This window comes from Aspergillus flavus, chromosome 3, assembly GCF_009017415.1.
Source record: "Aspergillus flavus chromosome 3, complete sequence".
NCBI lineage: Eukaryota > Fungi > Ascomycota > Eurotiomycetes > Eurotiales > Aspergillaceae > Aspergillus > Aspergillus flavus.
Window position 1 is genome coordinate 585,891 of NC_092407.1, and position 16,185 is coordinate 602,075.

The window sequence follows — 16,185 nt, forward strand, 5'->3', positions numbered from 1 at the left end:
TTCTTGTTTCCTTGACTTATAATGTGAGTTTTGGATTACTATTTTTGTATTCTTTGCCAGGTTACGTAGGAACAAATATCGTAACGTTGGTAATCGTATCTTATTAACGACTAACATCGCAGAATCATGTATCTCATGCCCTGCAAGACCAAGTCTAAATTTCAACTCCATACAATGGATATCCCGTCTCCTTGGCCCGAAAATCAGGTCGAGGTTTTGTCCAACTGCTCGCTCTTTGCCCACAGGGGAAAATATAAAAAAAAATGAAACCATATCATGCCATGCGTTCAGAAACGAAATGCACACGTAAGATTAAATTAAGTAGAATCAAAGAAAAGGGAAAAGGGTAATTCTTTAAGCAGAGAACTCCTTGACATCGGACTTCTTGCCCAGAAGAGCAAGAGGAACGATACCACTGACGTGCATCTCAGGACCGTAGACGTGCATGTTGAGGCCCAGTTCCTCACCAACGGACTTGATGTTACGGAGACCCTCCTGGTAGTTAGGACCAGCACGACGGACCCAGATCTGGACCTTGTGCTCGTTCAGAACAGGGGCGACCTCACGCAGGGCACGGATGACACCCTTGAAGGTCGAAGCAACGTTGGTGAAGTTGGCAATACCACCACCAATGAAGAGAACCTTGCCGTCGGGGTGAATAGGAGCACGTAGCATCAGGTCCAGGACGGTGTGGGCGTAGTTGTAGGTCTGAGTCTCGGTGGGAGCACCGGAGTACTCACCGTAGTTGGCGAGCTCACTGACGAAGCCAGCGGAGGCAATAGCATCGGCGTACACGACGGAGGCACCACCACCAGCAACCAGGGTCCAGACACGGCCCTTAGGGTTGAGGACGGTGAGCTTGAGAGAGGCACCGGTCTTGGCATCCAACTCAGCGATGAACTTCTCCTCCTTGCTCATCTCACGGCCGAAAGGAGCGGGGAACTCCATGGGCGGGCCAGCGTCAATGTTGACCTTGCCCTCCTGAGGAGCAACGGCAATACCCAGGTTGGCAGGGCTACGGGCAATAGCCCACTTGGTGCCGCACTCGAACTCAGCGGTCTGGTCCAGCTTGGCAGCCAAATCCAGGAAGTGGACCTCAGCGGAGGTGGCATCAGCGTTAGGGATGACCACGAGAGGGTTGATCTCGAGGTAGGTGAACTGGCAGTCGACATAGACGGCGTACAGACGAGAGATGAAGTCCACGAGGACATTGTGGACACCGCTGGGCACCTTCTTCAAGAGAGTGGCAGCGATCTCCTCATTCGAGGGGTAGTTCTTCAGGTTGACAGGAATAAGAAGCTTCTCGGCCTTGGCGTCAACATCGCCAACATCGACACCACCTTCGTGGGTAAAGAGGATCCAGTCACCCTGCCAAACGTTAGTCGATATCCTCTGCCGTTACCCATGGGTCTCCAATGCTTCTTACCTCACGCACGGAGTGAATGTTGATGTAGTACTCAGTTTCCTGAGGGTGGGGAACGAAAGGCTCAACCAGGAACTGACGGAGAACGCCAGTGACGGTCTCAACCTGGACGTCCTTAGCGGCGCGAGCCTCAATCCATTCCCTAGCCTCAGCCCAGGTCTTGTTCAGAGCGAGGAGACCGCTCTTGCCACGCCTCTTGATCAATTGGTCGGGCTTAGCAACGAACTTAGCACCGGAGGCCAACAGCCACGGGTAGGTCACCTCGGCCTGGTCGAGGACATCCTTGACGGCACGGTCTTCAGGGAAGTAGAGAGAGGCGAGACGAGCGGGAGGGTTGTGAGTGGAGGAAGGAGGAAGAGGAGTCGGCTTGATGACGGGGGCACGAGTGAGGTGGTAGTTGAGGATGGCCTTGCCATCAGCCTCGAGAATCGACTTGGCGGACATATTGGAGGGGTAAAGGACTAGAAAGAGATATGGAGGAGAGGATCAAGAGGGGAGTGAGGAGCTATAGACTGATAGTATAGGGGGGAATAAAAATGTTAAGAGTAAGGGAAGTCAACCCCAGATTAAGAGTATAGAGGTGTGGGAAGTATGTGAGGATAGATTGGAGTGAGAGGGAAAAGTGAGGAAAGAAAACAAAATAAGTTGTTTCTGGCTTGGCAAAAATTACCAGAGAGGAGTATTGGAGGTATAGGAGGACAATTCCAAACGGGGGGCGCAGTAGGAAGAAGGAGGAAAAAAAGAGTACGTCGGGTACGGCGATGATAATAATTTCAGCTCCTGGAAATTATTATTACTCTTCTGGATGACAACTTGGAGGGGGAGGGGAATTTTTCTGCTGGTAAAACTGTACTCTGGCCCCTCCGAAGCAACCATACCAGCACGATACGGGAATACCAAAACACACCAAAAAAGGCCGAGCTCGGGAGAGGTGTTGAGATACGGTGGGGATCAGCAGAGGATGTGGATCCTACCAGGACCCACTGTGTTAAGCGGCCTTAATTCCTACGGGTTGGGAGCTTCGCTTTCCACTCTGTTGGGGTTCTTCGGGAAGGGGTATTTAGTACGCAGTATCTGCCCTACGCTGTAGCCCCAATACTGTACGGCTTGATGAATGGCAACTTCTGGCGCACTTCGGACGGTTCCCTCCGGAAGTCGCACTTCATCGTAGATTTATCTGTAATTTTAGTTTCTCATTATCGGTTTTGTTGGGTTTTGGGTAGGTTTTGTTGGTGACCCCTCAGGAGCACTAGAGAGTTTGATACGTAGGAGGTGCAGCGTACACGTGGACCACTGTCTAAATCGGAATAATATCCAGGGACAGGGCACTGCGTTGATTGAGAAGATCTACCTACAGTACTCGGTCCGACTACTGGATGGCTATCCCAATCCAGGTAGATCCGTAAGGATCTTAGTGCCTGACTGCTCAGGTACCCATCCCCTTCAGTTAACTAATTCACCGCCTTTAGATAATCTTCTAGAAGGTTAGAATATTACCATGGGTATACCTCGAGTGGTCTACTACTATCAAGGTACTACTCCGTAGTACTCCGGCTACCACCTTCTATTACCTGACGTAGTTACAGATCCCTTGTCATGAAGTCATTGATACTACCTTTTCTTAACACACTGAGTGTAAAAGGAAATAGTCGGTTCCAATGCATCTTGTCGCGGTTGCATGATGTTTAGTCGGTGAGCATCGTCATGTGCGCCCGTTAGCAGCAGGCAGGAATCGAAATATTTTCTTAGGCGGCATCTTTACGTAGTAGGATGCAGGCGATGGATGAGGTGTACTCCGGTTTACTGTGTACTTTGTATACTACTAGTGGGAAGGTACATTGGCATCCCTGGGCCAACAAGAAAAAAAATATCAGACCGTTCATCGACCCCACCTTTAGTCCCGACCAGATCATCTTACAGAAATAGTGCCTTGGGCCTTAACTTTCCGGAGTCGAGACTTGCTTGAAGATGGCCCGATTATCCTGCTCATTACCCTTTTTGACCGTAGTCAGTATTGTATATACGGTGTACTTCAGATCACTCTTGGGGTCAGTATTATGAATACCGTGTACTTCGGGTCACCACTGGAGTCAGTCCAGTTTATACGGTGTACTTCAGATCACCGCCCAGGCAGGAAAAAAACAAGACTTGAGTTTGTTGAGCAACATTGTCAACCCCCCCAAAAATAATACACTGCAGATTAGCTTGTCGCATACTCCGCACTCCATCAGCAGTACTGTGTACGCCGTCACACCAGCCCTAGCTAGCTCTTTCATTCCACCACCGTAGCTTTTCCTCTAAATGGTTCCTGTGGCTTTCCCGAGTCCCGGTTAGCTAGACTAGATTTTCCAATAAGAAATTCTCATCGGGAGGTTATTATTAGGACCTTTTCAAGTCCCGAAATCCGAACATAGCCTCAGGCCAGACTACTATTTTCCCAACTGGTCCCGCATTGCGCCCCCCGCCGTTTTCTCAAGACCGTATAGTACCGGCCCATACCGCCCACCCATACGATTACCTGTCTGATACATACCAACCATACGCCATACATACTTCAGACTCCGGGCTTCTGTACTTCACCTCAAAAATTATTATTAGCAGCTCCATAATTTCTTTACTCCGTACCAACCCCCAATCTTAACCCGATATCGTTCCCCTCTGTTATTATTTTTTTTCCTTCTCCCATTCCGTCTTAACTCATCGATTAATCCACTTCATTCCCCCTCCAATTCCAATTTCTCCATCCTCCTTCCTTGGTTATCGTCCTTATCCTCCTCTCCCATCTATCTTCTCCTTCCCTCCCAGGTCGCTATTACTTGTTGCGACTTACTCCTCTATATCATTTAACTCACCTGCATACCCACCTAATAATACCTTCTTGTTTCCTTTGATTGTTTTACGTTTGGAGCTCTGTTGACAGGTATGCTTCCTCGAAATCAGATCGGATACTGATATCATACACCTCCCCTTCCCTTGACCTATTATTCCCCCCAGTCCTAGAACTGTGAACGCTTTGCTAATGTTAACCGGATTGACAGAGTAATTAGCCATCATGTCTTCTACCGCTCCTCTTGTCAACACCGCCAATGGCGGCTCTGCCAATGACAACATCACCCGCTTCGCACCCCCCAGCCGTGTGCTCTCTCCTCTCAACCATGCCCTCTTCCACAACAAGACCAGATGTTTCGTATAGTGAGTACTTCCTGTCTTCTGGAGGTCAACGTCATATATTGACCGTTGTAATAGTGGTATGCAGCCCAAGGCCGTGCAGGGCATGCTCGACTTCGATTTCATCTGCAAGCGCAGCACACCCTCAGTCGCCGGTATCATCTACACTTTCGGTGGTCAATTCGTGAGCAAGATGTACTGGGGTACTAGCGAGACTTTGCTCCCTGTCTACCAGGACGTTTCCAAGGCCATGGCCAAGCACCCCGATGTTGACACTGTTGTCAACTTCGCCTCCTCCCGTTCCGTGTACAGCTCTACCATGGAGTTGATGAACTGCCCTCAGATTAAGTCCATTGCCATCATTGCCGAGGGTGTCCCAGAAAGAGTAGGTCCTTGATCTCTGCCAAGCTAGACTTCGACTGACAGTGGTAATAGCGCGCTCGTGAGATTCTCGTCACTGCCAAGGAGAAGGGCATCACCATTATTGGACCCGCTACCGTTGGAGGTATCAAGCCTGGTGCTTTCAAGATTGGTAACACTGGTGGTATGATGGACAACATTGTGGCTTCCAAGCTCTACCGTAAGGGCTCTGTCGGCTACGTCTCCAAGTCCGGTGGTATGTCCAATGAATTGAACAACATTGTCTCTCAGAATACCGATGGTGTCTACGAGGGTGTTGCCATTGGTGGTGATCGTTACCCTGGTACCACTTTCATCGACCATTTGCTGCGTTACCAGAACGAGCCGGAGTGCAAGATCCTTGTGTTGCTCGGCGAAGTCGGTGGTGTTGAGGAGTACCGTGTCATCGAGGCCGTCAAGAACGGCACCATCACCAAGCCCATTGTTGCCTGGGCTATTGGTACTTGCGCCAGCATGTTCAAGACGGAGGTCCAGTTCGGTCACGCTGGTGCTTCGGCCAACTCCGACCTGGAGACCGCTGTTGCTAAGAACAAGGCCATGAGGGAGGCTGGTATCCACGTTCCCGAGACCTTTGAGGACATGCCCGGCGTGCTCAAGCAGGTCTACGACCAGGAGGTCAGCAAGGGCAACATCCAGCCTCAGCCCGAGCCTGTTCCCCCTAAGATTCCTATCGACTACTCCTGGGCCCAGGAGCTCGGTCTCGTCCGTAAGCCCGCTGCTTTCATCTCCACTATCTCCGACGACCGTGGTCAGGAGCTCCTTTACGCCGGTATGCCCATCTCCGATGTCTTCCGGGAGGACATTGGCATTGGTGGTGTCATGTCTCTTCTTTGGTTCCGCCGCCGCCTTCCCGCCTATGCTAGCAAGTTCTTGGAGATGGTTCTCATGCTTACCGCTGATCACGGCCCTGCCGTGTCCGGTGCCATGAACACCATCATCACCACCCGTGCCGGCAAGGATCTGATCAGTGCTCTCGTTTCCGGTCTTCTGACCATTGGTTCTCGTTTCGGTGGTGCCCTTGACGGTGCTGCTGAGGAGTTCACCAAGGCCTTCGACAAGGGTCTGAGCCCCCGTGACTTCGTTGACACTATGAGGAAGGAGAACAAGCTCAGTATGTCCCCCTACCATTGCTTCCACTAGATCTTCACTTGAGACGCATCACTAACCGCGCATAGTTCCTGGCATTGGTCACCGTGTCAAGTCCCGTAACAACCCTGATCTTCGTGTCGAGCTGGTCAAGGAGTTCGCCAAGAAGCACTTCCCCAGCACCAAGCTGCTCGACTACGCCATCGCTGTTGAGACTGTCACCACCTCTAAGAAGGACAACCTGATCCTGAACGTTGACGGTTGCGTTGCTGTCTGTTTCGTTGACCTCATGCGCAACTCCGGTGCCTTCTCCCCCGAGGAAGTTGAGGACTACATGAAGATGGGTGTCCTTAACGGTCTCTTCGTCTTGGGTCGCAGTATCGGTCTGATTGCCCACTACCTCGATCAGAAGCGCCTGCGTACCGGTCTCTACAGACACCCTTGGGACGATATCACCTACTTGCTCCCTGCCCTGCAGAAGGGTGGATCGGAAGGCCGTGTCGAGGTCAACATCTAATCTTTTATATATCCTTATTAATTTCTTACCTTTTCATTTTCTCTATATCTTTACACTCGTGGAAGTGGCCAGTGTGGGATACTGGTAATCTCATAAAATCCCGTCATGTTCTTGACGTTGGAGTTATGATGGCTTGCGTTGCATTGTTTCGATTCTTATATCATTTTATTTCACCTCACAATCTGTAGTGCGCACATGTGGCATGACTAGCTGATAGGGTTGATGAATTCTATGCAAGGGCAGAAAAGGCAGAACCTGTTTAGAAGAGTTAGAATTACGACAGCCTGATCTACAATCCAATGGGTTATAATTTCAATGATATTCCATATAGCTTCAAACTTGAGTAATCTTTGTCTATATACTTATAACCAGGTCCCTTGGTGTCTTCTTCGACTTCAGCTGAAAGATATCGGGGCCCTGCCCGCTTTGCCCATGTCAGTTGCGGATCTGGGAGTTGAGCAAAAAAAAAAAAAAAAAAAAAAAAAAAAAAAAAAAAAAAAAAAAAAAAAAAAAAAAAAAAAAAAAAAAAAAAAGTAAAAGAATTGCATAAACAAGACACGGAGGAAAATTCATTCCAGATGAAGTGACTTTCCGAATGTGTTTCAGTCCAATTGGTCTATGAACTGCCCGAGATAGCAGTTCTTCCGACCCCACATTGGCCTTTATCAAACTTTGGGAAGTAGTGAAACTAACCGCTATAGGCAAGACTAACTTAGAGCTTCTGCAATTCTTGAATCGATAAAATATATCCTTACATTAAATCTACGGCCCAACTCTAAGCGCGTCATACTTCGCCAGCCCCAAGAATTCTCAAAATTTCCTTCTCACAAGTGGGCTTTCAGCCCCTCGAAATCGCTCATTGTTACCCAATTCGCGCACCAAATTACCACGCAAGAAAATCTCACCCAGAATAAGAACCCTCGACTTTATACACCTATAGAAACGAAAACCCAGAAAAAGAAAAAGAAGGAAAAATAAAATAGAAGAAATCCAAAATGGTCCGCGTCAAACACCGCTACCTCCTCCTCGACATCCTCTACCCAGATCCCACCTCATGGCCTTCCTCAACAGCGCCCAAAAATGCACCACTAAACGCACAATCCCAATTGCGAATCCACTCGCCCACATCCGACGCCCTGACGCCGAGCTTACTCGCAAAGATGGTGAGGGAGGAAGTCGCGGAGGTATTTGGTGATTGGGGCGTGGGGAGACTGGGTGGTGTTACCGCTGGAGGTGTTAGTGGTATGTATAGTGCCCTTTTTTCTTTTCTTTTTGGCTAGCCCTATCTTGGTAGATGGTTCTTATGCCGGGTTAAAATGGTGACTAATCTTATGTTTGATCGGGATAGTTAAATATTTGTCGCCTGCGACTTCGACGGCTATTATTCGTTGTCCGCGCGCGTCGTTCCGGCTTGTTTGGACCGCGCTTACTTATATGTCTCGGGTGCCAGAGTATGGGGACTCGAATCGGTCGAGGCGGTCGGATGTTCCGTTGACGAGGCCTTGTGTTTTTCGGGTCATTAGAGTTTCTGGTACGATGCGGAAGGCGGAGGAAGAGGCGATTCGGCGGGCGAGGAAGGAGATTGTGCGGTTGAGAGGCGCGGAGGAGGTTGGGGTGCTTGGGGGTTTGGTTGGTGGATTGGAATATGAGGAGGGCTCTGGTGTTGCTGAGGATGTGATGGGGGATGAAGAGGAGGATGTTGATATGGGGAGTGATGGGGAGGATTGATGATCTTCTATAGGATGAGGTGTTTGCTTTATTGGGTGCGTTCGCCGTTGTTGGCGAGGTTTTTCTTTTCCATTAATCAGAGATACCCTATAATACATGTATAGTAGAGGATGGTGAATTTCATGTCATGATTTTCGTACAACTTTCACTCCGCCGTCTGGTATGAATCCCCTGCCAAGATCGTCGTACTCATCGTCGTCTTCGTAACCGGCGCTGGGTTTGGTAGGGCCGGCTGCTTCGTCTCGTGCTTTGGCCTCTGCTTCCAACTGTTGCCTTTCAAGTTCATCGTGCTCATCTTTGGCATCTAACCAGCGTTCCTGTACATCTCGAACGTCCATAGTGCCTAGACCGTCCCGGACAGCAACCTGCCAGACGGTATCGTTTGCACCTTCAGCAGGTCCGAACACATACCCGCTTGCCCGGTCAATGACGTGCAATAGGCTCATCATGCTCTTCTTGTCTTCGACAGCCAGCGTTTCGAATGCAACGAGCCCGAAATCCTCAACGAGGTCTATAATGGCTTGATTGAGGGCCCCGAACTTATCATGCGAAAGCCGAGACGATTCCGCTTCCAGGTGCGGCAGCAAATATGAAAGGTCTTGGACCTCTGTGTAATAGTCTAGATTGAAAGGGAGCGGAGCGTAGTTCGAGAGATTGTCGATCTTGGTGAGGACGTTGAGGTGGGGAAGGTCCATTTGAAGCATGGCTCGAAGGGAGAGGATGAGGGCGGATATGTACATAGAAGGTAAAGTGAGGTTATAGGAGTCAATTAGGTGTATTACGATTAACTAAAGTAATAGTTAGCTCCATGTATATCGTAATTAGACCAAGAATGGAATAGAAAGAGACATACTCTATATCCCATTTTTTGGAGCTTGAAGAAAATGTTCCGTAATGAAGAGTGATGCGTGAAAATCTCGACCTGACCTGGGCAGTCAAATAGAACATAGTCATCTAGCAACGGCTCACAATCAGTATATCATACTAAGTTGCCGCACCAGTTCCGATGCTTACCTCCGAGTTCCTTCATCCCCTCCTCCAGCCAGTCAAAGTTCTCCTCCAGTTCTTCTAGCGCATACAATATACCTCCGTTAGGACCCAGGTGGTCTTCACTCATTACCTCCTCGAGCGTGACCAGGTCGCGAACATCCAGCGCACATGGGTAGGATGTTTTATCATTTGCGGGGTCCAGATTCACGATCGAACATTTGCGGCCAATTGCCCCGAGGAACTGATGCATGCCATTGCAATATGTCGACTTTCCCGCGCCGGGAGGCCCAATCACTAGCTGCGCAAACGGCATGATGACCCGCCTATGATGGAGATGTAAGGTACACGGAAAAGTACTTATGATAGATAAGTTGTGAGACTATCGATTGCATTCATTGATAATGGCGGGGAGAATATTATAGGGCGGTATTATGCGGCAGAAAATGATCTGAAGGACCGAAGCTTCGATGACGCCGGCCGATCAACAACTATCTGCCGTTGCTGCTTCAATTGGCTTTTCCCAGTGACTTTGCGCAATCATGGCGTCGAGTAAGTATATCTTTCCTATGGCATACTTTACATTCCTGACTAATGCACTTTAGACCAGTTTATCGTCGCGTCTCCACCGACCGATGCCATTTCCGCCTTGAAGTTCTCTCCCGACCCTAATTCCACACGAATTGTTGTATCCTCCTGGGACAAGAATGTGTACCTTTACGAGCTGCGCGATGAAAATGGGAATGTAGGAGAAGGCAAACTGTTACAGAAATTCGAGCACCGTGCTCCAGTACTTGATGTGTGTTTCGGCGCAACTGAGGACGAGGTCTACACGGCCGGCTTGGATTGGGACGTTAGGAAGTGAGTCCGGCTGCATCTCCCCTTCTCTGATAAGATACCGAGAGCTTGGGAAATATGATGCAGTGCTAACAATCTGCAGGATCGACATAGCAACATCAACCCAGACCGTGCTTAGCAGCCATGAAGCAGGAGTTCGAAGCGTCGTTTACAGCAAGGAACACCAACTGGTGATATCGGCATCTTGGGACTCCACATTACACGTACATCGCATCGATGCCCCAGACTCTATACCGTCGATCATTCCTCTCCCTTCCAAGCCCTTCTCCGTGTCTCTCACTGCTACGAAGCTAGTCGTCGCAATGGCTTCACGCGCGTTGCATATCTATGATCTGAAGGCGCTGTCTCTCCTCACAGCTCAGTTGGATGGTACCGTTCCAAACAAGGTTGAGGTCGAGCCGTGGCAGCGGAGAGAAAGCAGTCTTAAGTTTATGACACGGTGCGTAGCATGCATGCCTGACGATGCGGGTTACGCTTCTTCGAGCATTGAGGGTCGAGTCGCTGTCGAATGGTTTGATCCTTCCCCTGAATCGCAAGCGCGAAAATACGCTTTCAAGTGCCATCGCCAGACGGCTGATGATGTCGATGTGGTATACCCCGTGAACACCCTTGCCTTTCACCCGGTACATGGAACCTTTGCATCTGGAGGTGGTGACGGTGTGGTTGCTCTCTGGGATGGCATTGCGAAGAGGAGAATCAGGCAGTATCAGAAGTACCAATCTAGTGTTGCTGCCGTGGATTTTAGTGGTAATGGGAAATATCTCGCGATTGCTGTCAGCCCAGGGTTTGAAGATGGAAAAGATGACGTTGTTGAGGGGACAGTCAAGATTTATGTGCGTGAGCTTGGCGAGACAGAGGCCAAGGGAAAGGGTGCGAAATAGAACTACGTAGCTTTACTATGAACATCTAATTATCACGACTGGAAATGGTATTTCAACCTTGTCTAGGTAGACAGTGTAAGGAATCTAATTCACGCTAGCATCAAATGGTATCATTTATAGTTCCACTTTTATGTATACATGTCTAGATCGTCTCGGTCAGTAAGTGGTTAAGCAGAAGCCTTTCTAACGGACACGGAGCCGTCAGGCATACCGAAGTATGCGGCGATAGGCTTCTGACCACCAGTACCTCCACGAGCCTGCGCCTGGGGACCAGTTTCACCGGAGAAGATACCAACATCCAGGACACCGGGAATCTGCTTGATGGCCCGAGAAAGGGCTTCGACTTCCCAAACTCCATCCTTTCCAGTGCCATCTTGTCCGGCTGCAATGTCTGCCTTGGTAAGAAGAGACTTGAAGGGAGCATCAATGATGTTAAAGGCCTGGTCGGTCTTCAAAGGGGTTGGCTTGGGTGCGCCTTCCGGAGCAGTAGTGTTCAAGCGAAGAGCAGGCGAGATGCTACCGAGTTCCCTGAGCTCTCCAAGGACACGGCTAGCAGCAATGGGGGCCACTTCGATGGGAATGTACTTCCAGTTCGAAAGGAGACGAGATTGAAGTTTGCGGGAGTCTGTTTGGGGTCAGTCTTGGTAAGCCTCTTTTGGACATTTTTCAGTATCAGCCTCACTGACCAGCAACGCAAACGAATTCTTTGGCCTGGAGGGCGACAATCTTCTCCTGGAACAAACAGGCACCACCGCCCTTGATCAGGTTGAGGTCATCATCGACCTCATCCGCTCCATCGAAGGCAATGTCCAGCACGGTTCCTTCGGGGAGAGAGTCGAAGTCAACGGCTGTCAGGCCGTTGGAGACGATGAGCTGCTTGGAAAGATAGCCTGTGGGTACGTATTTGGTTTGGGAGGTGTCGACACCGGACTCCTTGATGGCCTCAACAACGTAGACAATGGTGGAACCACTGCCAATGCCCACATACTTGGCATCCTTAGGGTAGTGGTTCTTTACAGCAGCCTGACCGGCTGCGCGCTTTGCGGATTCGATAAGATCGGCCATTGTGGATCTAAGACGAAAGTTTGCAGGAGAGACCGTGGGAGAGGAGGAACGAAAGGTATGCAGACGTAGACGAGGGTGAGCGGAGAAGGATGAGGGGAACGAGGATCGGAATCTGTATAAATATTATTAGGCGGGCTATGTCGGAGTTTAAAGTGCTCTAGCGGCAGGAGTTTACTGGGGGAAAAGAACCGCAGTTGCCCTGAAGGTGGGGATCCAAAATGCGATCCCAAGGAACGTCCCCGTAATCTGGACTTACACGGTAAATTGGCGGCCACGTGGAATTATTAGGAACATGGCAAAGCAATTGAGGTTCAATGGATATCTAACACCTGTACGAAACACACCTAATGATAGCGTTCCCGCAAATTGCAGAGTTATGATTGTCGCGATGGTAAAAGTGACTCCTGTCCAGTGGTGGGGTTGTGTCGTCATAGTACTTTTTGACGGCCTCAGGCCGCCGTGCACGGCCTTAGCTGTCGGCGTTTAGAATTACCGAGTACAGTAATCCCACCTTAGCACTACTGCAGGGCACCGTCAACATGGAAAGCCTTCCCCCCAGTTCAATTCAGTTACGGGTGGGGTTGATGATCAGTTATCCACAGGATGATCCGGATATCAGAGCATATGCTCCGCGTAAGAAACAGGCGTGGAAGTCTTCTCTTGAAGAGCGATATATTGCGTTACTACGTACAGTTTACCATCCGCCCAACTTGAAAAGAGAATACCACTAATTGAGTTTTACAGTTTAATATTGAGCGCCTCGTAGTGGCGCCTCTGTAGAAATAGGTGATCTTAGTGCTCTTGCTGTCGCGCTCTCTGAATGGTAACGGCCAGACAGAAAAAACACTAAACTCGGAGCCATGTGCCTTGAGCGACAAGATTATTATTAGGAGTAGACAACAACTTTTATTTAGCATTAAGTATTTAACAAGGATTTGACCGTTCGAGTGAGAATCAGTCTATATAGAGTTTTATCGCCTCTCTATGCCCGTTGCATATAGTGAGCAAGGAGTGCTTTACAGGTACTTACAAGATGATATTTGTACTTCAGTGGACTCCGCTGGCTTTTATCAGAGATTAAGTCCACTGCAAAGATTCAGAGAGTTATTGCCTAGCCGGCTCTGCTGACTATACACAAGCATTGATATACATGCAATATATGTGTAAGTATGGCCAGTAACCGAAGTTATATACTAAAATTCATCGATTATATTCTTTATTATGCGGATAGGTAAACTTCAGGTACGAGATTCTCTAAACTTTCTATCTATCTTGATAATGTCCTCCTAGTTAGATCTGTTTATGAGATGACTCTTGCTTCTTAACATGATAGGGAACACCTTTACTGTGTAGGCTTGGGGAATAGCAAGTTCTGTTGCTGAGACAACTGAGCAGCTTTTATGCCTATATGCTCTTCGCTCCTTCTCACTCAATTCTGGATCTGCATCTTTTTTTTTCATCCATCTCCAGTCTTAAAGTAGCGAGACTCTCCCTCTATTGAAACCCAAAAACAACATAACCCTCCACACTTCTGTACGATAGGCTTCTCAATGAGCGAAAGAGGAGGGCTATCACCTTGGGCCATCTAACATGGCGGGAGACCATCCATGAATGGGTTGTCAGGGTTACTGGTCCCAACAAAAAGGGTAGGAAATCTTCTGACCTAGCACTATGATTTTCACAGACAAGAGTCGCTCTTACCACGTAGGCTCAAGGACTCCTAGAATTCCCGAAGCTTGAGATATAAGAACAGGAATATGCCTTTGGATGTTGCTCTAATGTGAAAGATCATACTGGTAGGACCCATGTGTACGAATGGTAATCAGTAATCTAACTCGAATGTGCTCCTAGGATCTCTAAATGCGGACTAAGCCATTGAATGGTCCAAGCTTGAGAGACTCTAGGCTGGTCGTGACTTTGAAAAAGTATCGATAACTTTTGTTGTATGCACAAGATCTCATATAGTAGACTATGAAATGGACGATTACTATTGGTGGGGCTGTGTCGTCATCACACTTTTACGGCCTCAGGCCACAATAAATGCACGGGCCCTGTTACGCTGTGTACCCGTCACGTGGGCATGCAGCGTCTACTACGGATTACTGCAGAACCATTGTCAACAACTACAAGCTTTCAACGATAGTCAGATGCTTGCCATTCTATTCTCTGTCCGAGGCAGGTACTAGTATCCCGGCTGTACTAGTGACTTTATATCGTCTCTCCGCTACTCCCAGCTATTCCTTATCATTCCTCTTTCACTTCCCCGCCCCTCATGACTGATGCTTTTCCAAGCGCCCTGACTGGGCCATCTTCCAAAGAAAGGAAATATGATCGGCAACTGCGGTTATGGGCTGCAAGTGGCCAGAAGGCTCTAGAAGAGTCTCGTGTACTTTTGGTCAACTCTGATGGCCCATGGAGCAACCAGAGCACTGGCGTATCAGGCGTAGTGGGTGTCGAAACACTGAAGAACCTTGTCCTTCCTGGAATTGGAGGGTTTACTATCGTGGATCCTGCTACTGTCACCGAGGCAGATCTTGGAGTCAATTTCTTCCTCGAAGAACAGAGCCTGGGGAAGCCGAGGGCCGCAGAGACCTGCCGATTGTTAAAAGAATTGAACCCCGACGTAGAAGGAAGCTTCCAATCAAAGGTATGGGATAGTGGGGTTTGTCTTTAAATGCACTTATATGCTGATACTTTATCTTTAGTCCATTACGGAGCTTCTAAGACAGGATCCAGGGTTCCTTGCACAGCATAGGCTGGTGTTAGTTTCTGGTCCTATGAAGCGACCCTCTTTAGATGCCCTTTGCAAGGCTGCCAGTGAACTAAACATTCCAGTCTTGTATACACGCTCTGTTGGATTCTACTCTAGTTTCTCGCTTCAACTGCCGCCCTTGTTTCCTATAGTAGAGACCCATCCAGATCCGGAGACAACACAGGATCTCCGTCTGCTCAACCCTTGGCCGGAGTTGGCAGAAGCTGCTTCTCGAATTGATGATTTGGAGACCTTGGATGACCACCAACACGGTCATGTTCCATACCTATTACTACTTCTCCACTACCTTGAGAAATGGAAGGAGGCACATAACGGCAACGTTCCATCGAATTACAAGGAGAAGTCTGAGTTTAGGGAGATGGTGCGCTCTAGCGCAAGGACGTGTAATCCCGAAGGCGGCGAAGAGAACTACGATGAGGCTGTTGCGGCCGTATTGAAATCGCTGAACCCCTTTAGCTTACGCAGTTCGACTCGCGAGATCTTTGAGATGGAAGAGTGCAAAAACCCCCGAGCAGACTCGGCCGATTTTTGGATTATCGCATCTGCAGTTCGAGAGTTCTTCCAGCAGCATAATGTGCTACCTCTGCCCGGCTCACTGCCCGATATGAAAGCTCAGTCGGCAGACTATGTCTCTCTTCAGAACATCTACAAGTCAAAGGCGAAAAAAGATGTAGAGGAAGTCACAAATATAGTCAGAAGAATCGAGTCGCAAATAGGATCTCGGTCGGGTGATATCCCAGAGAAAGAAATCGAAATATTCTGCAAAAACGCCGCTCACATCAAGGTTATTCGTGGACGCAGTATCCCTGAAATTGATGGAGAAGCACAGACTCTTAAGGCCATCCGCAACAGTATAAGCATCCCTGACTCTCTTATTCCTGTATTCATTGCCTTCCAGGCCTTGGACAATGTTGTGACCGACCTCCAAGAAGGAAGAATTCCAAGTGGATCGATTGACGACGAGGTGGCATGGGGCGCTCAGATTGATCGTGTGCTCTCTGCGCTCACGGCCGACGACCAATCTACAATTGACGAGGACGCTCGAGAGCGCATTTCGGAAGCCATCCAAGAACTACGCCGGACAGAAGGCGGGGAACTGCATAATATTTCATCACTCACTGGTGGCTTGGTCGCCCAGGAGGCACTCAAGGTTATCACAAGGCAGTATGTACCGTTGGATAACACGTGCATCTTCGATGGAGTGCGAAGCCGTAGCGAGATGTATACGCTGTGATGCGGTTGCGCACCGGGGACTATGACAGAGCCTCTCTTAAGGAGG

At 49.0% G+C, this 16,185-nt stretch overlaps 7 protein-coding genes across 7 annotated transcripts; 4 read left to right on the forward strand and 3 right to left on the reverse strand.

Moving 5' to 3' along the window:
* Window positions 1-354: 354 nt before the first annotated feature.
* Window positions 355-1,867, reverse strand: F9C07_4371 (uncharacterized protein; the record flags this gene model as incomplete). The annotated part of the gene is made up of 2 exons (XM_041291548.1): window positions 355-1,368; window positions 1,427-1,867. 2 exons carry the CDS (start codon window positions 1,865-1,867, stop codon window positions 355-357), a joined length of 1,455 nt encoding a protein of 484 aa, XP_041144050.1.
* A 2,123-nt stretch (window positions 1,868-3,990) lies between these two features.
* On the forward strand, window positions 3,991-6,930 carry F9C07_2185828 (citrate synthase-like protein). The gene is made up of 5 exons (XM_041291569.2): window positions 3,991-4,343; window positions 4,462-4,615; window positions 4,670-4,976; window positions 5,027-6,122; window positions 6,187-6,930. Exons 2-5 carry the CDS (start codon window positions 4,476-4,478, stop codon window positions 6,612-6,614), a joined length of 1,971 nt encoding a protein of 656 aa, XP_041144051.1. The 5' UTR covers window positions 3,991-4,343; window positions 4,462-4,475; the 3' UTR covers window positions 6,615-6,930.
* A 218-nt stretch (window positions 6,931-7,148) lies between these two features.
* Window positions 7,149-8,405, forward strand: F9C07_1371243 (Rpp14/Pop5 family-domain-containing protein). The gene is made up of 2 exons (XM_041291570.2): window positions 7,149-7,856; window positions 7,963-8,405. Exons 1-2 carry the CDS (start codon window positions 7,610-7,612, stop codon window positions 8,340-8,342), a joined length of 627 nt encoding a protein of 208 aa, XP_041144052.1. The 5' UTR covers window positions 7,149-7,609; the 3' UTR covers window positions 8,343-8,405.
* A 62-nt stretch (window positions 8,406-8,467) lies between these two features.
* On the reverse strand, window positions 8,468-9,645 carry F9C07_4373 (putative ATP binding protein; the record flags this gene model as incomplete). Its single annotated transcript, XM_041291577.1, has 3 exons — window positions 8,468-9,130; window positions 9,196-9,296; window positions 9,357-9,645. 3 exons carry the CDS (start codon window positions 9,643-9,645, stop codon window positions 8,468-8,470), a joined length of 1,053 nt encoding a protein of 350 aa, XP_041144053.1.
* Window positions 9,646-9,871: 226 nt separating this feature from the next.
* On the forward strand, window positions 9,872-11,068 carry F9C07_2201440 (WD40-repeat-containing domain protein; the record flags this gene model as incomplete). The annotated part of the gene is made up of 3 exons (XM_041291579.1): window positions 9,872-9,881; window positions 9,935-10,190; window positions 10,270-11,068. 3 exons carry the CDS (start codon window positions 9,872-9,874, stop codon window positions 11,066-11,068), a joined length of 1,065 nt encoding a protein of 354 aa, XP_041144054.1.
* A 51-nt stretch (window positions 11,069-11,119) lies between these two features.
* On the reverse strand, window positions 11,120-13,357 carry F9C07_2281477 (ribose 5-phosphate isomerase A-domain-containing protein). Its single transcript, XM_041291578.2, has 3 exons — window positions 12,390-13,357; window positions 11,755-12,245; window positions 11,120-11,693 (listed from the first exon to the last, which is right to left on the reverse strand). The coding sequence occupies exons 1-3, from the start codon at window positions 12,563-12,565 to the stop codon at window positions 11,236-11,238; spliced, it is 1,125 nt and encodes a 374-aa protein (XP_041144055.2). The 5' UTR covers window positions 12,566-13,357; the 3' UTR covers window positions 11,120-11,235.
* A 1,048-nt stretch (window positions 13,358-14,405) lies between these two features.
* Window positions 14,406-16,140, forward strand: F9C07_4376 (putative ubiquitin-like activating enzyme; the record flags this gene model as incomplete). Its single annotated transcript, XM_041291590.1, has 2 exons — window positions 14,406-14,780; window positions 14,839-16,140. The coding sequence occupies 2 exons, from the start codon at window positions 14,406-14,408 to the stop codon at window positions 16,138-16,140; spliced, it is 1,677 nt and encodes a 558-aa protein (XP_041144056.1).
* Window positions 16,141-16,185: the final 45 nt, after the last annotated feature.

Bases quoted from the DNA above. Each gene is read 5' to 3' on its own strand.
- F9C07_2185828 (XM_041291569.2), top strand. From the start codon at position 4,476: ATGTCTTCTACCGCTCCTCTTGTCAACACCGCCAATGGCGGCTCTGCC. The intron at 4,616-4,669 runs GTGAGTACTTCC...CCGTTGTAATAG, and splicing joins AAGACCAGATGTTTCGTATA to TGGTATGCAGCCCAAGGCCG. The intron at 6,123-6,186 runs GTATGTCCCCCT...AACCGCGCATAG, and splicing joins GAGGAAGGAGAACAAGCTCA to TTCCTGGCATTGGTCACCGT.
- F9C07_1371243 (XM_041291570.2), top strand. From the start codon at position 7,610: ATGGTCCGCGTCAAACACCGCTACCTCCTCCTCGACATCCTCTACCCA. The intron at 7,857-7,962 runs GTATGTATAGTG...TGATCGGGATAG, and splicing joins TACCGCTGGAGGTGTTAGTG to TTAAATATTTGTCGCCTGCG.
- F9C07_2281477 (XM_041291578.2), bottom strand. From the start codon at position 12,565: ATGACGACACAACCCCACCACTGGACAGGAGTCACTTTTACCATCGCG. The intron at 12,246-12,389 runs GTAAGTCCAGAT...ATATTTATACAG, and splicing joins CGTGGCCGCCAATTTACCGT to ATTCCGATCCTCGTTCCCCT. The intron at 11,694-11,754 runs GTCAGTGAGGCT...GACCCCAAACAG, and splicing joins AGAATTCGTTTGCGTTGCTG to ACTCCCGCAAACTTCAATCT.